This window comes from Oncorhynchus clarkii, chromosome 4 (assembly GCF_045791955.1).
Source record: "Oncorhynchus clarkii lewisi isolate Uvic-CL-2024 chromosome 4, UVic_Ocla_1.0, whole genome shotgun sequence".
In the NCBI taxonomy this organism is placed as follows: domain Eukaryota; kingdom Metazoa; phylum Chordata; class Actinopteri; order Salmoniformes; family Salmonidae; genus Oncorhynchus; species Oncorhynchus clarkii.
The window spans coordinates 16330847-16356826 of NC_092150.1; the positions used below are offsets into that span (position 1 = coordinate 16330847).

At 43.8% G+C, this 25980-nt stretch overlaps 1 protein-coding gene across 3 annotated transcripts in view; it reads right to left on the bottom strand.

The window, feature by feature from the left end:
* Positions 1-25980, bottom strand: part of LOC139406511 (SRSF protein kinase 2-like) — a 97653-nt gene that overhangs the window by 59076 nt on the left and 12597 nt on the right. The window contains exon 1 of one of the 3 annotated variants that reach the window (XM_071149173.1): positions 7977-8602. The exons of the other annotated variants lie outside the window; for them this stretch is intronic. Coding sequence (XP_071005274.1) covers positions 7977-8014 — 38 coding nt within the window. The 5' untranslated portion in view covers positions 8015-8602. Of the gene's footprint in view, positions 1-7976; positions 8603-25980 lie in introns of those variants that run through there. 3 annotated transcript variants of the gene reach the window in all.

Sequence of the window (25980 nt, forward strand, 5' to 3'; positions counted from 1 at the left end):
CACACACACACACACACACACACACACACACACACACACACACACACACACACACACACACACACCTCAGAGCATAAAACACAGTAGACTAGAGAGCAACCAGTCTCATTCATACAGTCACAAACATCAATCATATACATTTATTCAGAGGACTAGCATACTGTAAAATCAAGGTCCAGCTGCTTGGCTGTGTGACATATACAGAGATGTATACCCTGTAAGCTCAGTGGCTGACAGAACCTTTCACAGAGGCTGCAGGCTTTATACAACGGCTCTAATCATAAATACTGACTGGTTAAAACCGCATTCCAGCTGGTGTCTATTCCACATGTTACCACCGGCTAAATCTATGACGATAAACTGCCTATTTACTCTGTTCCATCTGACTGCGCAATCCACTGTCTCATCAGCCCAGCCAGGCTATTTATGAACTTGATCTCCACTATAAAAGTAATCTAGACATTATCTCATATTTCTTTTAGACTAACATTTAGTTTTCAACAGTGGAGATTTGTATAAACCTTGCTGTCTGTCTCTGTGACATTTGCAACATTGTTTCAATATTCAAATTCAATCTCCAGCTGTTCCATAGTAATGAACGTGTCGGGACTAGACAGGCAGCATTTCTCAGCTGGTCGAAATCATGAATCAGCTGGCATCATTTTTATGGATATAGTTTGAAAAAGGTCAAATGAAACACAGCTAATTTGCAGTCTTTCCTGCTTCAGTTTGAAGTGATTGTGTTACTGTAGCTGTGTTGTTGGCTAGCTCCTCTGAACAACAGTGTCCTGACGAATGAGCACATTTTCAATGCCAGGTGAAATCGCGCCTCATTAGCTCACTTTTATGGATTCATCCAGATAAATTTCACTAGAAAACAGCTTAAACAAATGCAGCTACTTCGCTCATTATTCTGGCTGCTCTTTTTGACGAGACTGGAAGTTAGACGTAGTTGGGTAGCTAGCAAGCAAGGGATAAGAACGTTGCCAGCCAGTAGAACAAATGACTGGGATGTGTCTATAGATACAGAACAAAAACACTGAACAGGGCAGCGTCTCTAGCAACCCTAGATTTGTGTCAGGACTATATCTTGTGGAAGGATGAACTAGTAGGAATAAATTCATTTGTTTTTAATGAAAATATGTCAATCAGCCCTACACCATAATGAGGTAACCCACAGACAACACTAACGACAGACTCTTTAGCTTTCTCTCTCCCTCTCTGTCTCCTTCTCTCTGTCTCTTTAGCTTTCTCTCTCTCTCCTTCTCTCTGCCTCTTTAGCTTTCTCTCTCTCTCCTTCTCTCTGCCTCTTTAGCTTTCTCTCTCTCTCCTTCTCTCTGCCTCTTTAGCTTTCTCTCTCTCTCCTTCTCTCTGCCTCTTTAGCTTTCTCTCTCTGTCTCCTTCTCTCGGTCTCTTTAGCTTTCTCTCTCTGTCTCCTTCACTCTGTCTCCCTCTCTCTGTCTCCTTCTGTCTCTTTAGCTTTCTCTCTCTGTCTCCCTCTCTCTGTCTCTCTCTGTCTCCTTCACTCTGTCTCTCTCTCTCTCTGTCTCCTTCTCTCTGCCTCTTTAGCTTTCTCTCAATTCAATTCAATTCAATTCAAGGGCTTTATTGGCATGGGAAACATGTGTTAACATTGCCAAAGCAAGTGAGGTAGACAACATACAAAGTGAAAATATAAAGTGAAAAACAACAAAAATTAACAGTAAACATTACACATACAGAGGTTTCAAAACAGTAAAGACATTACAAATGTCATATTATATATATATATACAGTGTTTTAACAATGTAAAAATGGTGAAGGACACAAGATAAAATAAATAAGCATAAATATGGGTTGCATTTACAATGGTGTGTGTTCTTCACTGGTTGCCCTTTTCTCGTGGCAACAGGTCACAAATCTTGCTGCTGTGATGGCACTGTGGAATTTCACCCAGTAGATATGTGAGTTTATCAAAATTGGATTTGTTTTCGAATTCTTTGTGGATCTGTGTAATCTGAGGGAAATATGTCTCTCTAATATGGTCATACATTGGGCAGGAGGTTAGGAAGTGCAGCTCAGTTTCCACCTCATTTTGTGGGCAGTGAGCACATAGCCTGTCTTCTCTTGAGAGCCATGTCTGCCTACGGCGGCCATTCTCAATAGCAAGGCTTTGCTCACTGAGTCTGTACATAGTCAAAGCTTTCCTTAATTTTGGGTCAGTCACAGTGGTCAGGTATTCTGCCACTGTGTACCCTCTGTTTAGGGCCAAATAGCATTCTAGTTTGCTCTGTTTTTTTGTTAATTCTTTCCAATGTGTCAAGTAATTATCTTGTTTTCTCATTATTTGGTTGGGTCTAATTGTGCTGCTGTCCTGGGGCTCTGTAGGGTGTGTTTGTGTTTGTGAACAGAGCCCCAGGACCAGCTTGCTTAGGGGACTCTTCTCCAGGTTCATCTCTCTGTAGGTGATGGCTTTGTTATGAAAGGTTTGGGAATCGCTTCCTTTTAGGTGGTTATAGAATTTAACGGCTCTTTTCTGGATTTTGATAATTAGTGGGTATCGGCCTAATTCTGCTCTGCATGCATTATTTGGTGTTCTACGTTGTACACAGAGGATATTTTTGCAGAATTCTGCGTGCAGAGTCTCAATTTGGTGTTTGTCCCATTTTGTGAAGTCTTGGTTGGTGAGCGGACCCCAGACCTCACAACCATAAAGGGCAATAGGCTCTATGACTGATTCAAGTATTTTTTGCCAGATCCTAATTGTTATGTTGAATGTAATGTTCCTTTTGATGGCATAGAAGGCCCTTCTTGCCTTGTCTCTCAGATTGTTCACAGCTTTGTGGAAGTTACCTGTGGCGCTGATGTTTAGGCCAAGGTATGTATAGTTTTTTGTGTGCTCTAGGGCAACAGTGTCTAGATGGAATTTATATTTGTGGTCCTGGTGACTGGACCTTTTTTGGAACACCATTATTTTGGTCTTACTGAGATTTACTGTCTGTCTCCTTCTCTCTGTCTCTTTAGCTTTCTTTCTCTCCTCTGTCTCCTTAGCTTTCTCTCTCTCTCTCTCTCTCTGTCTCCTTAGCTCTCTCTCTCTCCTCTGTCTCTTTAGCTTTCTCTCTCTCTCTCTGTCTCTTTAGCTTTCTCTGTCTCCTTCTCTCTGCCTCTTTAGCTTTCTCTCTCTCTGTCTCTTTAGCTTTCTCTCTCTCTTCATCTCCTTCTCTCTGTCTCCTTCTCTCTGCCTCTTTAGCTTTATCTCTCTATCTCCTTAGCTTTCTCTCTCTCTCTGTCTCCTTCTCTGTATCTTTAGCTTTCTCTCTCTGTCTCTTTAGCTTTCTCTCTCTCTCCGTCTCCCTCTCTCTGACTCCTTCTCTCTGTCTCCTTCTCTGTCTCTTTAGCTTTCTCTCTCTCTGTCTCCTTCTCTCTGTGTCTTTAGCTTTCTCTCTCTCTCTGTCTCTTTAGCTTTCTCTCCGTCTCTTTCTCTCTCTCTGTCTCTTTAGCTTTCTCCCTCTCTCTGACTCCTTCTCTCTGTCTCCTTCTCTCTGTTTCTTTAGCTTTCTCCCTCTCTCTGTCTCCTTCTCTCTGTTTCTTTAGCTTTATCTCTGTCTCCTTCTCTCTCTCTGTCTCATTCTCTCTGTCTCTTTAGCTTTCTCTCTCTCGGTCTCCTTCTCTCTGTCTCCTTCTCTCTCTCTCTGCCTCCACTCTATCTCTATAGCTTTCTCTCTCTCGCTGCCTCCATTCTGTCTCTATAGCTTTCTCTCTCTCTCCCTCCCTCTCTCTATCTCCTTCTCTCTGTTTCTTTAGCTTTCTCTCTCTGTCTCCTTCTCTCTGCCTCTTTAGCTTTCTCTCTCGGTCTCCTTCTCTCTGCCTCTTTAGCTTTCTCTCTCTGTCTCCTTCTCTCTGCCTCTTTAGCTTTATCTCTCTGTCTCCTTCTCTCTGTTTCTTTAGCTTTATCTCTCTGTCTCCTTCTCTGCCTCTTTAGCGTTCTCCCTCTCTCTATCTCCTTCTCTCTGTTTCTTTAGCTTTCTCTCTCTGTCTCCTTCTCTCTGCCTCTTTAGCTTTCTCTCTCGGTCTCCTTCTCTCTGCCTCTTTAGCTTTATCTCTCTGTCTCCTTCTCTGTCTCTTTAGCTTTCTCCCTCTCTCTGTCTCCTTCTCTCTGTTTCTTTAGCTTTCTCTCTCGGTCTCCTTCTCTCTGCCTCTTTAGCTTTATCTCTCTGTCTCCTTCTCTGTCTTTTTAGCTTTCTCCCTCTCTCTGTCTCCTTCTCTCTGTTTCTTTAGCTTTATCTCTCACCTTCTTTCTGTCTCCTTCTCTCTGCCTCTTTAGCTTTCTCTCTCTGTCTCCTTCTTCTTCCTCTCTCTGTTTCTCTTGCCACTTTTTCTCTCAAACTAGGCACTGCAGTCCAGACACAAACACCCGACCCCATCCATGTAGAACATCATGCCACCGACACCCCAGCTCAGCTGTGGACTAATACAACAGAACATTACATTTACATTCTGTTATAGAACAAAGACTGCAACCAAACAACACAAACAGATATCAAATCGCACACCCCTCCCTGACCTCCCCCAATCCCTCCCTTCCCAGCTGCACCCATCCCTGCCATGGCTCGAGGTACAGTCCTTTGTAGTTCTCCCTAACCACAGATCTAGGGTCAGATTACCTGGTCACAATAATCATCATAACCATTAGGGACGAAATAAAGATATCTGATCAAGAACCAGTTCTACCTCCTTTCCCCTGCCATGCATCTAGTGCCATCTTACACAACAGCCGTCGTCAAAATCTGCCTGCCTGCAGAGCACCATTACGCTCACAGATCTCCTCCTACCACACTTCTTCCATCCCTCCCTCTATCCTTCACCTCTATCTATCCCCCATCCTAATTCACACAGAAGTAGATAGGCTGCTCCTGCTGCTGGCGTCTCAGCTAGTCAGCTCAACTGACTGATGGCTATCACAGTTTAGCTCAATCTAACTCAGCAGTGTGTGTGTGTGTGTGTGTGTATTCCTCTGGCCCAGATGGTACTTTAAAAATAAAGCAATGATACCCCAAACACAGGCCCAATATAGTGATTTGGCACAGATATCCAGATAAAGCTCTCAGATGACATGAAATCAAATATAATAATGAATAGGCCTATTGCTGATACACTTCAAATAATCTGCCCTCTTACACAAATACATTAGCCCATATAAACCTGCTCACATATTAGCATTAATACACGTGTATACCGTCTGTTGGCATAGATACTTATATTGCATTGTATATCACTGATAATGCATTAGGCATAATATAAGCCGGCTTTGTTATGACATTAACAAACACATTCTGGATGCCGTCTTATACTGCAACAAGAGCTCATAGTTATTTTTCGAAATTCAACGTATTATGGATGAACGCCTATTTTTGACACATGAATTCCTCATGGTATCAGAGTTAGCTCTGCACTGTTACAGGGTTTAAAAAACAGAAATAACTCACGATGTTAACAGTTTTGGCATTAATTCCAAGTGGTTAAGGTCAGGGCTATGGTTTTGTTGAAGGCTCTGCAAACCAACCGACCTCATACCATAATGGATACAGAAGGCATTCTGCAGGGATACGCCATCCCATCTGGTGTGCTCTTAGTGGGACTATCATTTGTTTTTCAACAGGACAATGACCCAACACACCTCCAGGCTGTGGAAGGGAAAGTTGACCAAGAAGGAGAGTGATGGAGTGCTGCATCCGATGACCTGGCCTCCACAATCACCCAACCTCAACACAATTGAGATGGTTTAGGGTAAGTAGGAGAGCAGAGTGAAGGAAAAGCATCCAACAAGAGCCCAGCATATGTGGGAACACCTTCACGACTTTTGGAAAATCATTCCAGGTGTAGCTGTTTGAGAGAATGCCAAGAGTGTGCAAAGCTGTCATCAAGGCAAAGGGTGGCTACTTTGAAGAATATAAAATATAAAATATAGAACCCACAAAACACCAGTCTCAACGTCAACAGTGAAGAGGCGACTCTGGGATGCTGCCCTTCTAGGCAGAGTTCCTCTGTCCAGTGTCTGTGTTCTTTTGCCCATCTTAATCTTTTTTTTTTACTGGCCAGTCTGAGATATGGCGTTTTCTTTGCAACTCTGCCTAGAAGGCCAGCATTCTGGAGTCGCCTCTTCACTGTTGATGTTGAGACTGGTGTTTTGCGGGAACTATTTAATGAAGCTGCCAGTTGAGGACTTGAGGCATCTGTTTCTCAAACTAGACACTCTAATGTACTTGTCCTCTTGCTCAGTTGTGCACCGGGGCTTCCCACTCTTCTTTCTATTCTGGTTAGTGACAGTTTGCTCTGTTCTGTGAAGGGAGTAGTACATAGCGTTGAATGAGATCTTCAGTTTCTTGGCAAATTCTCGCATGGAATGGCCATGATTTCTCAGAACAAGAATAGACTGACGAGTTTCAGAAGAAAGTTCTTTGTTTCTAGCCATTTTGAGCCTGTAATCGAACCCACAAATGCTGATGCTCCAGATACTCAACTAGTCCAAAGAAGGCCAGTTTTATTGCTTCTTTAAATCAGCACAACAGTTTTTAACTGTGCTAACATAATTGCAAAAGGGTTTTATAATGATCAATTACCCTTTTAAAATGAGACAGAATGCGTCTCCTTCCTGAGCGGTATGACAGCTGCGTGGTCCCATGGTGTTTAGACTTGCGTACTATTGTTTGTACAGATGAAGGTGGTACCTTCAGGCGTTTGGAAATTGCTCCCAAGAATGAACCAGACTTGTGGAGGTCTACAATTTTTTTTCTGAGGTCTTGGCTGATTTCCTCTGGTTTTCCCAATATGTCAAGTAAAGAGGCACTGAGTTTGAAGGTAGGCCTTGAAATACATCCACAGGTATACCACCAATTGACTCAAATGATGTCAATTATCATATCAGAAGCTTCTAAATCCATGACAACATTTTCTGGAATTTTCCAAGCTGTTCAAAGGCACAGTCAAATTAGTGTATGTAACCTTCTGACCCACTAGAATTGTGATACAGTGAATTATAAGTGAAATAATCTGTCTGTAAACAATTGTTGGAAAAATGACTTGTGTCATGCACAAAGTAGATGTCCTAACCGACTTACCAAAACCATAGTTTGTTAACAAGAAATTTGTGGAGTGTTTGAAAAACAAGTTTTAATGACTCCAACCTAAGTGTATGTAAACTTCCGACTTCAACTGTGTACACACACACACCCACACACGCACACACGCACACACACGCACACACGCACACACACACACGCACACACTCCAGAATCTGACATTGCTTGTTCTGATATTTCTAAATTTCTTAATTTACATTTGTTTGATATTGTTAGGTATTACTGCACTGTTGGTGTTAGAAACATAAACATTTCTCTGCCACCTGCAATAACATCTGCAATATATGTACATGAACAACAACATTTTCAGGTTTTTGGGGGATGGTTGTAGGAGGTCTGTTGTTTGGTTGTTGTCATGTGTTTTGAGATGTGCTGCTGGTGATGTGTTCGTCATTTGAAGTGTGTTTTGTCCTGCTGAGATGTGATAGTGGCTGTGCTAATGTTGACATGTCGACAGATATGCAGATATGCTGTGCAGGAGCAGCCATCATCATACAGACAGACAGACAGACAGACAGACAGACAGACAGACAGACAGACAGACAGAGATGGTTTGATTGGGTGGCTATGTGTTGTTGTCTTTCCACTGGCTGTATGAAAAGCTACATCAGCATGCAACAATTGACCACTGCGCCTTTTTCCTCACCGTGTCAGCACACTGCACCCTCTACAAACAATAGCAGACGACAACTGGCTAGAGATGGACAGAGATAAGGATAGACGGAGAGACAGATGGATAGAGAGAGAAGGAAGGAGGGTGGGTGGGGAGGGAGGGAAGGATATGGGGGAATTCTGGAGCAGAAGACAGAATGACAGTCAGCCAGACAAAATGCAGGGGGGCAGGGGAGGACATGTTACCTTTCGGGGGACGAGGATTTCTCTGAGTTCATGGACATGAGCGGTGCCTGTTAGCCGCTCGCTCGCCGAGGGACGACAGAGAGACGGCAAGGAACAGGCTCTCTTTTCTCTGCTTCTCTCTCCCTTCGTTCTGTGCCGTGTGTCTGTGTAAGGGGGAGGGGGGGCTGCCTCCCCTCCTCCTCCTCTCTTTCTCCTTCTAGCTCTCCTCCTCTTGCTCAGAGGAGAAGAAAGGATGGAGGACAACGCTCCAAGAGTAGTAGGGGGAAAAAAGCAGCTGTGGGCTGTCTGAGCAGAAATCTTCCTGCGTGTGAAGCGAGACAAGCAATGTCAGACACCTTTCCTCAGACCCAGCTTCCTCCCTTCCTTTACCTCCTTCACCCTCTATTTCACTTTCGTTTTTTCACTCTCTTTCCTCGTGTTCTCTGTCCTCCTGGGTTGGTTCTTAAATGGTGATGAAATGAACACACAAGCTCCCACAGTCTCAATCCGCTTTGTCTGTCCTCCTCTTCCTTTTCACCCTCTCTCCCTTTCTCTCTCTCTCCCTCTTTCCAAAACAGCAGCAGTGCAGTAGATGGCTCTAGCAGGCCTTCTGCAGCTCTGCACAACAACAGAGCCCAGAGCGAACTGGAACAAACCACTGCCTGACAGAGAGAGGGGGGTGGGAGGGCTGGGACCAATGGGAAACCAAACCACTTCTCCTTGAGGTCTCTCCTACTCCTCTCCCTGAGTGGTCCGTACCTCCCTCCTTCCCTCCATCCCCTTTGCCTTATTATGACATCTTGTATCTCGGGGCAACGCCACACAGATCTGACTCCCCCTCTCTCTATCTGCCATACTCCTCTTCTCCCCCTCCTCTTTTCTCTCGTTGTCTCTCAATCCATTTTCGATGTCTTTTCTGCCTCTATGGATGTAATGTGTATGGTTGTAATTATCTTTTCTCTCTACATTCCCTCTCTCTCCCAGCAGACGGGTATATTTCTGCATGAGAGAACAGCACAGAGAGGTAGCCAGAGGGTGTCATGACGGGGGGTCTCTCTCTGCTGTCCTCCCCCATGGCTCTACTGTCCTTCCCCATGGCACTACTGTTCTCCCCCATCGCTCTACTGTCCCCCCCCATGGCTCTACTGTCCCCCCCCATGGCTCTACTGTTCTCCCCCATGGCTCTACTGTCCTCCCCCATGGCTCTACTGTCCTCCCCCATGGCGCTACTGTTCTCCCCCATGGCTCTACTGTCCTCCCCCATGGCTCTACTGTCCTCCCCCATGGCTCTACTGTCCTCCCCCATGGCTCTACTGTCCTCCCCCATGGCTCTACTGTCCTTCCCCATCACTCTACTGTCCTCCCCCATGGCTCTACTGTTCTCCCCCATGGCTCTACTGTTCTCCCCCATGGCTCTACTGTCCTTCCCCATCACTCTACTGTCCATCCCCATGGCTCTACTGTCCTTCCCCATCGCTCTACTGTCCTTCCCCATCGCTCTACTGTTCTCCCCCATGGCTCTACTGTCCCCCCCCATGGCTCTACTGTCCCCCCCCATGGCTCTACTGTTCTCCCCCATGGCTCTACTGTTCTTCCCCATGGCTCTACTGTTCTCCCCCATGGCTCTACTGTCCTTCCCCATGGCTCTACTGTCCTTCCCCATGGCTCTACTGTCCTTCCCCATGGCTCTACTGTCCTTCCCCATGGCTCTACTGTTCTCCCCCATGGCTCTACTGTCCTCCCCCATGGCTCTACTGTCCTCCCCCATCGCTCTACTGTCCTCCCCCATCGCTCTACTGTCCTTCCCCATGGCTCTACTGTGCTCCCCCATCGCTGTACTGTCCTCCCCCATGGCTCTACTGTCCTCCCCCATGGCTCTACTGTTCTCCCCCATGGCTCTACTGTCCTCCCCCATGGCTCTACTGTCCTCCCCCATCACTCTACTGTCCTCCCCCATGGCTCTACTGTTCTCCCCCATGGCTCTACTGTTCTCCCCCATGGCTCTACTGTCCTCCCCCATGGCTCTACTGTCCTCCCCCATGGCTCTACTGTCCTTCCCCATGGCTCTACTGTCCTCCCCCATGGCTCTACTGTTCTCCCCCATGGCTCTACTGTCCTCCCCCATGGCTCTACTGTCCTCCCCCATGGCTCTACTGTTCTCCCCCATGGCTCTACTGTCCTCCCCCATGGCTCTACTGTCCTTCCCCATGGCTCTACTATCCTTCCCCATGGCTCTACTGTCCTCCCCCATGGCTCTACTGTCCTCCCCCATGGCTCTACTGTCCTCCCCCATCGCTCTACTGTCCTTCCCCATGGCTCTACTGTCCTCCCCCATGGCTCTACTGTTCTCCCCCATGGCTCTACTGTCCTCCCCCATGGCTCTACTGTCCTCCCCCATGGCTCTACTGTTCTCCCCCATGGCTCTACTGTTCTCCCCCATGGCTCTACTGTCCTTCCCCATGGCTCTACTGTCCTCCCCCATGGCTCTACTGTTCTCCCCCATGGCTCTACTGTTCTCCCCCATGGCTCTACTGTCCTCCCAAATCACTCTACTGTCCTTCCCCATCGCTCTACTGTCCTTCCTTATGGCTCTACTGTCCTTCCCCATGGCTCTACTGTCCTTCCCCATCTCTCTACTGTCCTTCCCCATCGCTCTACTGTCCTTCCCCATCGCTCTACTGTCCTTCCCCATCGCTCTACTGTCCTTCCCCATCGCTCTACTGTCCTTCCCCATCGCTCTACTGTCCTTCCCCATCACTCTCTCGCTCTCTCATGTGCCGAATATAACAACCTTACCGTGAAATGCTAACTTACAAGCCTTTAACCAACAATTCAGTTTTAATAAAATAAGAGTTAAGAAAATACAAGTAAAAAAAAGTAACACAATAAAATAACAATAACGAGGATACATACAGGGGGTACCGGTACTGAGTCGATGTGCGGGCGTACAGATTAGTCGAGGTAATTGAGGTAATATGTACACAACATGTAGATAGGGGTAAAATTACTATGCACAGATAATAAACAGCAAGTAGCAGCAGTTTAAAAAAAGGTCTATGCAAATAGTCCAGGTAGCTGTGTATGTCTGTGTGTGTGTGTGTGTGTGTGTGCATTCTGAGGTTATGGTTACTGACTAGCCTACAGTTACTGACTAGCCACCCTCCGTTTGCACACAATGGAATTGCACGAGCAGGTAAGAGTCTGTACTGTCTGTACAAACACATACCCACGGCACACACAAACTCACACACGCTGCTGAATGCATTCCATGCCGAATGTATTCAAGCTTTACAAAAACATTTGGGTCAGGCAAAACCATTGCATAATGCACATGTACTTTAAAGTTCATGAAACATAGGCTACAGAGAAAGTAAAAGGCTTTCCAGTAGATATTAGCCCTGGGTGAAACCGATGATGAAAAAACCCTGGATTGCTGATGCTATGCATTGGCCAATGAGAGGCTTTGAAGCCACTGGTCAGCCATATTGGCATTCCCCAGAAGAAGCAGTCCTCCATAGGAATGAATGGAATTCTACAATTATTTAAATTAAATTCTTCAAGGACAAAATGACATGTATTTAAGTATTTTTTGTTGTTGTTGTAGTGGAGACAGTAACATCAGAACTTTAAAAAAGACATACTCTTTTAAATATGTTTTGCTAACGTAATATGATTTTTTATTTTCCCAAGTGGTGAAGGTGTCTGTAATAGAATAAACGTGGCAAAAACAAGTATAGATATTAATAAATGCATTTCTATAGTTTCCAAAATCATTTTTACAACGGTCGGAGAGTGCCAAGATGGAGGCTTGGGGCTTCAACACAGCGCCCCCTGTCAGTCATCTAGTATAGCACTAGCACATTAGCACACAAACAAAAGCTCTGTATGAATGAGACTAGTGTTGTGTGATGGTATGATCATTTAATGGGGAAATACACATGCAATCCATATCTGAGGACATAATTAACTGCCTCTAAGAGTGTGAGATTTAACATGCTCAGATAAGAATCGAAAACACACACACATGCACCCACGGACACACATGCACGTGCACGTTAACATACACACATACACGTGCACATTATTAAACACACACACACCTTTCTATAGTGCCACACACAGCATATAACACACTAAAACAGGATTACATTTAAGCAAACATGAGTGACCCATCCAATTGTCCTCATTCTCTGTGGCTGTGGGCCAACAGGGGGGTAAATACTAATTCACTATGCTGCCTCATAGCTGATCATCTCATTGTATTACTAATAGAGCCAAGGACTCCCCTCCACTACACACAGCTGATGGTACATATTTCCATAAAGGAGGGAAAGAACTGAGACTAAAGACCTGTCACCCATTTTAAAGAGTGACTGCCCTTAACCTCTTTGATCTCTAGGGGCGCTATTTCATTTTTGGATAAAAAACGTTCCCGTTTTAAGCGCGATATTTTGTCACGAAAAGATGCTCGACTATGCATATTCTTGACAGTTTTTGAAAGAAAACACTCTGAAGTTTCAGAATCTGCAAAGATATTGTCTGTAAGTGCCCCAGAACTCATTCTACAGGCGAAACCAAGATGATGCATCAACCAGGAAATGAGCAGAATTTCTGAAGCTCTGTTTTCCATTGTCTCCTTATATGGCTGTGATTGCGCAAGGAATGAGCCTACACTTTCTGTCGTTCACCCAAAGTGTTAGCAGCATTGTGACGTATTTGTAGGCATATCATTGGAAGATTGACCATAAGAGACTACATTTTCCAAGTGTCCGCCTGGTGTCCCTGCGTCGAAATTGGAGCGTAAAGCCAGGTGCAATTATTTTTCCATTTGAGAGCAAGGAGAAACCAGGCTTCCACGAAGGATATATCATTGAAGAGATATGTGGAAAAACACCTTGAGGATTGATTCTAAACCACGTTTGCCATGTTTCAGTCGATATTATGGAGTTCATTTGGAAAAAAGTTCGCGTTTTGAGGGCTGAATTTTCGTTTTTTTTTTTTTTTTTGTTTTGTTTTTTTTGGTAGCCAAATGTGATGTACAAAACGGAGCTATTTCTAATACACAAAGAATCTTTTTGGAAAAACGGAGCATCTGCTATCTAACTGAGAGTCTCCTCATTGAAAACATCAGAAGTTCTTCAAAGGTAAGTTATTTTATTTGAAGGCTTTACTTGTTTTTGTGATAGTTGCCTGCTAAATGCTAACGCTAATGCTAACGCTAATGCTAACGCTAAATGCTACGCTAGCTAGCTACTGTTACACAAATGATTGTTTTCCTATGGTTGAAAAGCATATTTTGAAAATCTGAGATGACAGTGTTGTTAACAAAAGGCTAAGCTTGAGAGCTAGCATATTTATTTCATTTCATTTGCGATTTTCATGAAAAGTTAACGTTGCGTTATGGTAATGAGCTTAGGTCTATAAATAGAATCCCGGATCCGGGTTTGGTCGTCGCAACAGGTTAAAAAACAACGAATCCCTTTGACAACGGCCTATGTGGCATCAATAGGAGTGAGAAATATTTATTCTAGTGTGAAAATGTGGAAACTCAGAGCGTCACAACGAGTAAATGAAGGTTGGGTTTGAATTACATTTATGTCAACAAGTCATCCCCCCTTTTGCCAAGCTCCACGTGCAAATCGCCCCTCCGTCTCCGTCATTGAATGGACCTCTGTTGTTTCATCGCCCCCAACCAACGCATTCAAAGGATCACAGCTGTTTGAAACTGAAAAGACCCATGCAACGCACTCTTCCAGCTCGGGTTGAAGATGGGTATATTTTGAACGTAGGCTTCCAGCAGGATGCACAGCCAACAACAATGGTTTGCATGCCATGCTGAAGGACCTCCATCATGCAGAGCAGGTGGTTGGAGGGCATTGGTCCCCAGTGATGGTGAGTATACCGGATACTAGACCATAGACCAGGGTTCCCCAACTGGTGACATGTGGATTTATTTGGCCCCCCAAGATTTTAGAGCAAAGAAAAAACAATTATATACTGACCAAAAATATGAACACAACATGCAACAATTACCACGATTTTACTGTGTAACTGTTCATATAAGGAAATCAGTCGATTTAAATAAATTCATTAGGCCTTAATCTATGGATTTCACATGACTGGGCAGGGGCTCAGCCATGGGTGGGCCTGGGATAGCACAGGCCCACCCCACCCACTTGGGAGCCAGGCCCAGCCAATCAGAATGAGTTTTTTCAACAAAAGGGATTTATTACAGACAAGAATAGTCCTCAGTTTCATCAGATATCCGGGTGGCTGGTCTCAGATGATCCCGCAGGAGGACCTGGGCTGGTGCGGTTACACGTGGTCTGTGGTTGTGAGGCCGGTTGGACAGATTATTTCACTTATAATTCACTGTATCACAATTCCAGTGGGTCAGAAGTTTACATACACTAAGTTGACTGTACCTTTAAACAGCTTGGGAAATTCCACAAAATGATGTCATGGCTTTAGAAGCTTCTGATATGATAATTGACATCATTTGAGTCAGTTGGAGGTGTACCTGTGGATGTATTTCAAGGCCTACCTTCAAACTCAGTGTCTCTTTGCTTGACATATTGGGAAATCCAGAAGAAATCAGCCAAGAATTCAGAAAAAAATTATAGACCTCCACAAGTCTGGTTCATCCTTGGGAGCAATTTCCAAACACCTGAAGGTACCACGTTCATCTGTACAAACAATAGTACGCAAGTAAGTATAAAGACCATGTAACGTCATTCCTCCTCCTCTTCTGAGGAGGAGTACCGAGAAGGATCGGAGGACCAATGCGCAGCGTGGTAAGTGTCCATTACGTTTATTTTAAGATATAAACTGAACACTATGAAATATAAAACAATAAACGTGAACATGAACGAAAACCGAAACAGTACCGTGTGGCAACAAACACTCACACGGAAACAAACACCCACAACTCAAAAGTGAAACCCAGGCTACCTAAGTATGATTCTCAATCAGACAACTAACGACACCTGCCCCTGGTTGAGAACCATACTAGGCTGAACTCAAAACCCCAACATAGAAAAACACACATAGACTGCCCACCCAACTCACGCCCTGACCATACTAAAACAAAGACAAAACAAGGGAACTAAAGGTCAGAACGTGACAGACCACGGGACCACGCAGCCGTCATGCCACTCAGGAAGGAGGCGCGTTCTGTCTCCTAGAGATGAATGTACTTTGGTGCGAAAAGTGCAAATCAACCCCAGAACATCAGCAATGGACCCTGTGAAGATGCTGGAGGAAACAGGTACAAAAGTATCTATATCCACAGTAAAACGAGTCCAATATTGACATAACCTGAAAGGCCACTCAGCAAGGAAGAAGCCACTGCTCCAAAACCGCCATAAAAAAGCCAGACTACGGTTTGCAACTGCACATGGGGACAAAGATTGTACTTTTTGGAGAAATGTCCTCCGATGAATGGTCTGATGAAACAAAAATAGAACTGTTTGGCCATAATGACCATCGTTATGTTTGTAGGAAACGGGGAGGCTTGCAAATCGAAGAACACCATCCCAACCATGAAGCACGGGGGTGGTAACATCATGTTGTGGGTGTGCTTTGCTGCAGGAGGGACTGGTGCACTTCACAAAATTGATTGCTTCATGAGAAAGGAAAATTGTGGATATATTGAAGCAACATCTAAAGACATCAGTTAAAGCTTGGTTGCAAATGGGTCTTCCAAATGGACAACAACCCCAAGCATACTTCCAAAGTTGTGGCAAAATGGCTTAAGGACAACAAAGTCAAGGGATTGGAGTGGCCATCACAAACCTGACTCAGTTACACCAGCTCTGTCAGGAGGATTGGGCCAAAATTCATCCAACTTATTGTGGGAAGCTTGTGGAAGGCTACCCGAAACGTTTGACCTAAGTTAAACAATTTAAAGGCAATGATACCAATGACTAATTAAGTGTGTCAACTTCTGACCTACTGGGGATGTGATGAAAGAAATAAAGCTTAAATAAGTCATACTCTCTACTATTATTCTGACATTTCACATTCTTAAAATAAAGTAGTGATCCTAACTGACCTATCACAGGGAATTTTTCCTTGGATTAAATGTCAGGAATTGTGAAAAACTGAGTTTAAATGTATTTGCCTAAGATGTATGTAAACTTCCGACTTCAACTGTATATATATTTTCATTGTTGGACATAACGACTGTAAAAACACCAGTAAATCCACTCCAAGTGATTTAAATGTTTCTAATCTGTAGGCTCCTCAGAGGAAGAAGGGGAGGACCATCCTCCTCAGTGAATTTCATAAAAATTATAAATGTTATCCTTTTTAGATAAAACCATACTAAATATATTCAAGTCACCAAATAATTGATTAAAACACACTGTTATGCAATGAAGGTCTACAGTAGCCTCAACAGCACTCTGTAGGGTAGCACCATGGTGTATCCGGAGGACAGCTATCTTCCAACCTCCTCTTGGTACATTGACTTCAATACAAAACCTAGGAGGTTCTTGGTTCTCACCCCCATCCTGAGACTTACACAGTAATTATGACAACTTCTGGAGGACGTCCTCCAACCTATCAGAGCTCTTGAAACATGAACTGACATGTTGTCCACCCAATCAAAGGATCAGAGAATGCTAGCACTGCAGTGCATAACATGTGGTGAGTAGGTGACTCAAAGAGAGAGAAAGACCATAGTTGAACAATTTTCACAAATTAATTTCTTCGAAAATTAAGTAGAAGCAAGAGAGAGATTGCCAAATGTTTCACTTTCAGTTTCACTTACTTAGCTACCAAATGCAGCTGGCTAGTTTAGTTACTCAAACACCCAGCTCAAACAGAGGGATGCTATGTTAGCTAGCTGGCTATGACTATCCGACACAACACTGTAACTCTTCCAAGTCAAGGTAAGCTTTTGGTTTTATTAATTTATTGCCACTGGGGCCCGCTGGTGTAACTGCTTACTAACTATTAACTGTAATCCTACTGCATGATTGTAGCGGGTTTACTAACACATTAGTTCTATTAGCTATGTTGACTAGGATGTTACTTTAGCTAATATGGGGACAACAATGTAGGCTGTGTGTAGCGATTATGACATTTATTTTACATTTTATTTCACCTTAATTTAACCTGGTTTGGCTTGGAAAGGTTTTTTCAAAAAATATTTCTTACACAGAAGCAAACAAAACGGTGATAAAAAATACCCACATTTGTCCGATAGAAACTCTTTTGAAACTGGGGATTAATGTTCACACCCTAGATAAACTAGATGCAGGTAAGAGCGTCCAAGGCTGTATTGAATGGGTCACTGTCTGTCCATGTGTTACTGTCTATCATCTCAAATCTCTCAACCTGTGTGCACCTACATTGTAAACTTTCATTTATAGGCTAGGTTGTAGGAAACTCATGATGGGTATAGGGAAAATTAGAGTTTCATGTAGTAGCCTAAACCTATTGGCGTTAAATTGAACTGGGTGAATGGAAAATGAATGACAGTCATCCAACATGCTGTAATAGAAATAAGGCCATGGTCATGGAGAAAAACTAAATAGTCCTTTCTCATCATAAGCGGCACTAACTCCCACGCATAATAGAGAAACACGTGCTCGCATACAAATGTAAGCAAGGTTTAAATTATGTTGTTTAGTCAAATATTATATCTGTTTGGGCTCCTTGCGGTCAATTTGCAGTCTACAAATGATTTGTAATTATGTTCCATCCCCCCGACCATCCGTGGCTGAATCTAGTTGATGATCCCTGCCATTGACTGCTTGTTATGTATCTGTATATGTAGCTATATTTTGATAATTATTATCATCGGTAGCATAGCTGTTGTTAGCTAGCGAGCTACATACCTACCGAGCTACCTACTTACCTAGCAATACAACTCTGATTTGACTTGGAAACACAATAACATTTCAAAAGAAGGCAAATTATACGTAGGAAAACTTTTGGCACGATTGTGATGTCGCCAGATTGACTTTAGATGCAGTATAATTTTATCCAGCTAAGATTGAGGGGACAACCGTATTTTAGCTCGCTAACATTAACATTGCTAGCTATTTTTGACCAACTTTGCTAGCTTGCAACAGTAATGGCAACTTGCCATCTCTCTAAAGTAAACTGGACAATATCATAATGGCAAAGTTTTTCCTACTAATTATTTGCCTACTTTAGCAACGTCATCGTATTTCCCCTCTAAATTAGGGTAATTTACATGAAACAGTCACATTAGCCTCCGAGGTGCAACCCATGTCTAGGGCGCAAATAAATATTGGATGCAGCTATGGGTGTACTAGCTAATTCATGCCTGACTACAAAAGTGTACTAACTAGCAGAAAAAAACCAGGGCCATAGAAAAACATGTCACAGTTGGTTGCAGAGCGTAACGGCGTCACCGGCCAGAATCTAATCTAATCTGGAGCCAGTCAGTCTATATCTGTAAAGCATAGAATTAGCTTCCATACAAGATTACCTTATTTCTCAAGCTGTTTATAATTGAGGGATGATGACACTCTTTGACCCTGTTTTTCTGTTAAACAAAGTGCACAGTTGGGTGCCAGACTGATCCCTTGGTTATGAAGGGATGCAGGGACCTACCAGAAGGAGCAAAGGTGGGTATCATAACATGTCCTGCAATGTGATTGCAATGGTTTAGCAACCTCCAAAAATAATTTAATTCACTGTTCACTTGCTATTTTCACAGCTTGTCAGGCAATACCTCAGAATAAAAGTGTACCCTTGTGACACGTCCTCCATTGTTGGCCGAGTCTTCCTTACTGCACTGATGACACAGACAGCTCCATCAACAACTACAGGTAATGTGTGCTATTTGAAATGTGAAAAGTTGTATTAAAAAATACCCAGCTTGATAAAATAGTGGGTTAATTCCCCAGCCAAGCAGATACAGCTAGTAGTCATTTTGATTGGGTAGTGTATTAGCAAAAAGCGTTGTCCTTTCTTTAGAACAAAATGCAATTATATCACCGTCACAGCCCCTCCCAACACCACCTAATAAGATTGCCTGCTGCAGTTGTTCGAGAGATGTCCAGTTTGCAGCTGAACGTGCAGTATAGAGAAGACCAGCAAGGGGGCCCTCATCAGCATCATGCAGACATGCCCTCACTGTGAGCATTCCTATGAATAGAACAGACAGGCATGCCCTCACTGTGAGCATTCCTATGAATGGAACAGTCAGTCACACGTTGGCAAGTATCCGGCCAGCAACATTCACCTGTCAGCGACAACAGCTTTCACAGGCTCATCATTTGTACAAATACAGAAGATAACCCACTTCATTACTTTGATACATTTGATAACCCAATTGTGAAAATAGATTTATGTAAACTGACATTATTTGTTGCTTATTTAGATATAATGTCCAGGGTATAACCAGCCTGATTGCTGTGTTTACCATTGTACAGTATTTCACTTCACATTTGATGATATCTGAAGTGAAATAGAAAGGTGAAAGCAGTGATCAGATTGGTTCCACCAGGCTAATAACCACCATTTATAATATAATCAATGCTCTGTGTGTGTGTGTGTGTGTGTGTGTGTGTGTGTGTGTGTGTGTGTGTGTGTGTGTGTGTGTGTGTGTGTGTGTGTGTGACTGCCCAGTATCTTTGATGAGGGGCCAGGAGCTGATCTATGCTGCTATACTTGATAGGGCCTTGGCATAGACCTCACCTCCAGTCTCACTTCTTGCCTGCTCACCAACGGTTGTGTAGAGGTGGAGAACACAATTAGGTACATTTAGTCTGACTGCATAGTATATGTGTGTGTGTCAGATATCACCTATCCCTAACTGCCATTGGTAATAGAACAGTGACTGTGTGTACAGTATGTGTTCACAGAAACATTGAGGCAGCACATGCAGACAAGCAAGCATTTCGCTACACCCGCAATAACATCTGCTAAACATGTGTATGTGACAAATAAAATTAGATTTGATGATGTGTTGAAGTCCAAACTGACACAAATGATTGATACTGATGTCTCTGAATGGAGAGAGAAATGGTACTCAACTTTTACTTGTATTGTCTTTTTTAATTATTGAATTAAACGGTATCAGTCGATATAGGAGGAAGAAACCCTGTATATTCTGTACCAGGATCAGGGAACTACTGTTGTATTCAGGACACTACACAGGAAGGTATGATGTGTGGTCAAGCTCATCATTAAGCTCAGAGGCTGGGTCTGAAACCCTCCTTGAGCAACTGGGTTCTGGACTTCCTGATGGGCCTACCCCAAGTGATGAAGGTAGGCAACAACATTTGTGCCACACTGATCCTCAACACGTGTGTGCTCAGCCCCTCCTGTACTCCCTGTTCACCCATGACTGTATGGCCATGCACGCCTCCAACTCAATCATCAAGTTTGCTGACGACACAACAGTGGTAGAGGCCTGATTATCAAGAACGACGAGACAGCCTACAGGGAAGAGGTGGGCACCCTGGCAGAGTGGTGCCAGGAAAGTAACCTCTTTCTCAATGTCAACAAAATGAAGGAGCTGATCGTGGACCACAGGAGACAGCACACCCCCATTGAGCTTCAAGTTCCTGCAGCTTCTCTGGAGGCTGAAGAAATCTGGCTTGCCCCCTAGTACCCTAACAAATTTCTACAGATGCACCATTGAGAGCATCCTGTCAGGCTGTATCACCGCCTGGTAAGGCAATTGCAGGTCGCAACCGCAGGGCTCTCCAGAGTGTGGTGCGGTCAGCCCAACACATCACCGGAGGCACACTGCCTGCCCTCCAGGACATCTACAGCACCCGATGTCACAGGAAGGCCAAAAAGATAATCAAGGACATCATTCACCCGAGCCACTGCCGGTTCACCCTGCTACCATCTAGAAGGTGGAGACAGTACAGATGCATCAAAGCTGGGACCAAGAGATTGAGAAGCAGCTTCTATCTTCAGGTCATCAGACTGATAAACAGTCACCACTACGGTTTCACCCACTTGATATGTATATACTGTATTCTAGTCATGGCTCATCCTATATAACTTTGTAATTATTTTTATGGATTTTCACAGGACCAATAAACTTGTTTGATTTTATGATCACTCTGACATGTTTGCCAAGGTATCCCCATTACCATCAGAACACTGCTTCTATGGTATCATGTAAAGGGTCATTTATTCTAGGAGGTCGACGGATTAATCGGAATGGCCAATTAATTAGGGCCGAAGTTTTCATAACAATTTGGGCGCCGATTTGCCGATTTTTTAGATTTAAATGTTTTAAATATATTTTTTCATACCTTTAATTCAACTAGGCAAGTCAGTTAAGAACACATTCTTATTTTCAATGACGGCCTAGGAACCTCACCTTTTCAGCTCGGGGGATCCAATCTTGCAACCTTACAGTTAACTAGTCCAACTCAATAACGACTTGCCTCTCTCTCATTGCACTCCAAGGAGACTGCCTGTTACGCGAATGCACCAAGCCAAGGTAAGTTGCTAGCTCGCATTAAACTTATCTTATAAAAAACAATCAATCATAACCACTAGTTAACTACACATGGTTGATGATATTACTAGATATTATCTAGCGTGTCCTGCGTTGCATATAATCTGACTGAGCATACAAGTATCTAAGTATCTGACTGAGCATACAAGTATTTGACTGAGCGGTGGTAGGCAGAAGCAGGCGCGTAACCATTCATTCAAACAGCACTTTCTTTGCGTTTTGCCAGCAGCTCTTCGTTGTGCGTCAAACATTGCGCTGTTTATGACTTCAAGCCTATCAACTCCCGAGATGAGGCTGGTGTAACCGAAGTGAAATGGCTAGCTAGTTAGCGCGCGCTAATAGCGTTTCAAACGTCACTCAAAACAAAAATCGGCCGATTAATCGGTATCGGCTGTTTTGGTCCCATAATAATCGGTATCGGCGTTGAAAAATCATATTCGGTCGACCTCCAATGTATTCTACATTGACATGTTACTACATTTGAAAATGATCAAAACACTTAGTTCAGAATATCTTGTTACTGTTACTCATTGTGTATTTAATTATCCTGTTATTATTTTTCTATTCTTTTTTCTCTCTGTATTGTTGGGAAGGGTCCATAAGTAACAATTTCACTGTTAGTCTACACCTGTTGCAAGCTCTCACACTCTCACACACTCGCTCTCACACACTCACAGGTCTAGGATGTCCTTTCTGCATGTTAGGCCATATCTTTCAGAGGGATTGAAGCTCTAGGTGGAGCTGTGGCGAGAAAAAGGAGGATAGGGAAAAAAAGAGGATGAGAGGACCTGTCTCCTGGCTATATGAGAGAGAGAGTAGAGGGTCTCTCTAGCAGTGATATTTTGGGAGCCAGTATTTTAGTGGCCTACTTCTCTCAATGCCTGGTGTTACTGAGGAAAGGAGAGAGTGACAAATGCAGAGAAGGCAGAGAGAGACAGAGAGAGAGAAGACAGATCATGGCAGAGAGAGAGAGAGACAGAAAGAGCGACAGAGAGAGAGAGCAATAGAGAGAGCTAGGCAGAGACAGAGAGACAGAGAAGGCAGATAAGGACACAGAGACAGAGAGAGACAGAGAAGGCAGATAAGGACACAGAAACAGAGAGAGACAGAGACAGAGAAGGCAGATAAGGACACAGAGACAGAGAGAGACAGAGAAGGCAGATAAGGACACAGAGACATAGAGAGAAGGCAGATAATGACACAGAGACAGAGAGAGACAGAGAAGGCAGAGAAGGACACAGAGACAGAGAGAGACAGAGAAGGCAGATAAGGACACAGAGACAGAGAGAGACAGAGAAGGCAGATAAGGACACAGAGACAGAGAGAGACAGAGAAGGCAGATAAGGACACAGAGACAGAGAGAGACAGAGAAGGCAGATAAGGACACAGAGACAGGGAGAGACAGAGACAGAGAAGGCAGATAAGGACACAAAGACAGAGAGAGACAGAGACAGAGAGAGACAGAGAGAGACAGAGAAGGCAGATAAGGACACAGAGACAGAGAGAGACAGAGAAGGCAGATAAGGACACAGAGACAGAGAAGGCAGATAAGGACACAGAGACAGAGAAGGCAGATAAGGACACAGAGACAGAGAAGGCAGATAAGGACACAGAGACAGAGAGAGACAGAGAATGCAGATAAGGACACAGAGACAGAGAAGGCAGATAAGGACACAGAGACAGAGAAGGCAGATAAGGACACAGAGACAGAGAGAGACAGAGAAGGCAGATAAGGACACAGAGACAGAGAGAGACAGAGACAGAGAAGGCAGATAAGGACACAGAGACAGAGAAGGCAGATAAGGACACAGAGACAGAGAAGGCAGATAAGGACACAGAGACAGAGAGAGACAGAGGGGGAGAAGGAGGGATGGAGAGGAAAAGGGTCCAAATCCCAAGTAGACACACAACCAAAGCCTGCCTGCTTGCAAGTACACAGGCACACTACACACACGCACGCACACACAGGACTCCAATGTGTGTGTGTGTCCAACAACACAACACTTAGGATCCATGTACTTCTAACATACAATATGACATTATACACACAGGTCAAAACAGGCCTTTCACATTTGCGCGCGCACATGCACACACTCACACACTCTTCCTGGTTGTTGAACACTGTTGAGTGCATCTTGATTCCCTAGAGATAGGACAAGTAAGCCCTCTATCTGCTTACTGTGACTCATTACACTAGAGAACATACTGCGTACAGACAGACAGACAGACAGACAGACAGACAGACAGACAGCCCGACAGACAGCCCGACAGACAGCCCGACAGACAGCCCGACAGACAGACACAGTATGCAGTCTCATTAGCTAAGTGGTATGTGTTTAATTGATGGATATTGGCTGATGACCTTTGCCCTCTCCCACCCTTCACTCTGACCTCTTGTCAGGCAGCTGCAGCTTCATTAAACCACAGCCATTATATCTGGCACATTATTAGGGACTCTGCTCAGGATTGTCTCGAACGGAGGGCTCTGCTCAGACACAAATTGGCTGACACTCAATGCCATTAAGACATGCACTTTCAGATATCCACTCTACCTTCACAGTTTCACCCATAGATATGTCACATGTAATGTCTTGATATAAGGCACGGCAGCTAAGACCTACTAAGATTTCACTAGGTATCATGGTTCTCATGCACACTATGCACAACAACAACAACAGCAGCAGCAGCATTCAATTCATATGTTTGTTTTGGTCTACACAAAGCCTCTATTCCCCAAAAACAGCAGAACTGGATCAAACTGGATGGTGTCATAGAGCCCTCTGGTGTTCACTGAGAGAACTGCACTTTGCCTGCACCTCAAATTGAACACAATATTATTTTGACCAAATAGAAACCATTGAAACGGCAAACCAAGGCACTGGGGAGAAATAAAACAGTCATGGGGTAGGGAAACAGACTAATTCAGACAAACCAAGGCACTGGGGAGAAATAAAACAGTCATGGGGTAGGGAAACAGACTAATTCAGACAAACCAAGGTACTGGGGAGAAATAAAACAGTCATGGGGTAGGGAAACAGACTAATTCAGACAAACCAAGGCACTGGGGAGAAATAAAACAGTCATGGGGTAGGGAAACAGACTAATTCAGACAAACCAAGGTACTGGGGAGAAATAAAACAGTCATGGGGTAGGGAAACAGACTAATTCAGACAAACCAAGGTACTGGGGAGCAATAAAACAGTCATGGGGTAGGGAAACAGACTAATTCAGACAATACTCTGTTTAATACTTCCATAATGTATTAGTGAAGCATGCTTAAACATCCCTGCTACAAGCTGCATGGTGCACAGTACACAACAATGAGAGATGTGAGAGATATGTGTTACAACTCATTTCTCCTTTGCCAAGATAATCCATCCACCTGATTAGAAAAAGCAGCCAAGAAGTGCTCAGCATATGCGGGAACTCCTTGAAGACTGTTGGAAAAGCATTCCTCATGAAGCTGGTTGAGAGAATGCCAAGAGTTTGCAAAGCTGTCATCAAGGCAAAGGGTGGTGGTGTGGCATATCAACAAGCTGATTAAACAGCTTGATCATTACACAGGTGCACCTTATGCTGGGGACAATAAAAGGCCACTTTAAAAATGTACAGTTTTGTCACACAACACAATGTCACAGACATCTCAAATTTAAAGGGAGCTTGCAATTGGCACGCTAACTGCAGAAATATCTGTTGCCAGAGAATTGAATGTTAAATTCTCTACCATAAATTGCCTCCAACGAATGTCATTTTAGAGAATAAAGTAGTACGTACCACCGGCCTCACAACCACAGACCACTTGTAACCACGCAAGTCCCAGGACCTCCACATCCGGCTTCTTCACATGTGGGATCGTCTGAGGGAGTGCTTAGGAGTATTTATGTCTGTAATAAAGCCCTTTTGTGGGGAAAAACTCATTCTGATTGCCTGGGCCTGGCTCCTCAGTGGGTTGGCCTGGCTGCCAAGTGGGTGGGCCTATGCCCTCCCAGGCCCACCCATAGCTGCTCCCCTGCCCAGTCAAGTGAAATCCATAGATTAGGGTGTAATGAATTTATTTCAATGGACTGATTTCATTATATGAACTGTAACTCAGTAAAATCATATAAATTGTTGCATGTTATATTCATATTTGTGTACAGTATAATTGCTATATCATTGATAATACATAATTATTGTCTAATGTGATTATTGTGTGTAATTTCCTTATTTTTCTGGATTATATTTGTTTATTATTTATTTTTCACTTTTTTATTACTAGGTATTACTGCACTGTTGGAGCTAGAAACACAAGCTTTTCGCTGCACCTGCAATAACATCTGCAAATCTGTGTCCGCAACCAATAAACTTTGATTTGATTTGAGGTTCTTTGAGACAAATAGAGGAGAGAGAGACACACCCACCAATTGTATTATTGGCAGGTAGGCTTAGAGCTGCTGGTTAATCCTGAACCCAACAAGAACAGACACGCGCACGTGAACACACACACACACACACACACACACACACACACATTAGTGGATGGGTGAGTTTTACACTAACCCATTGACTAGGTCAGATACA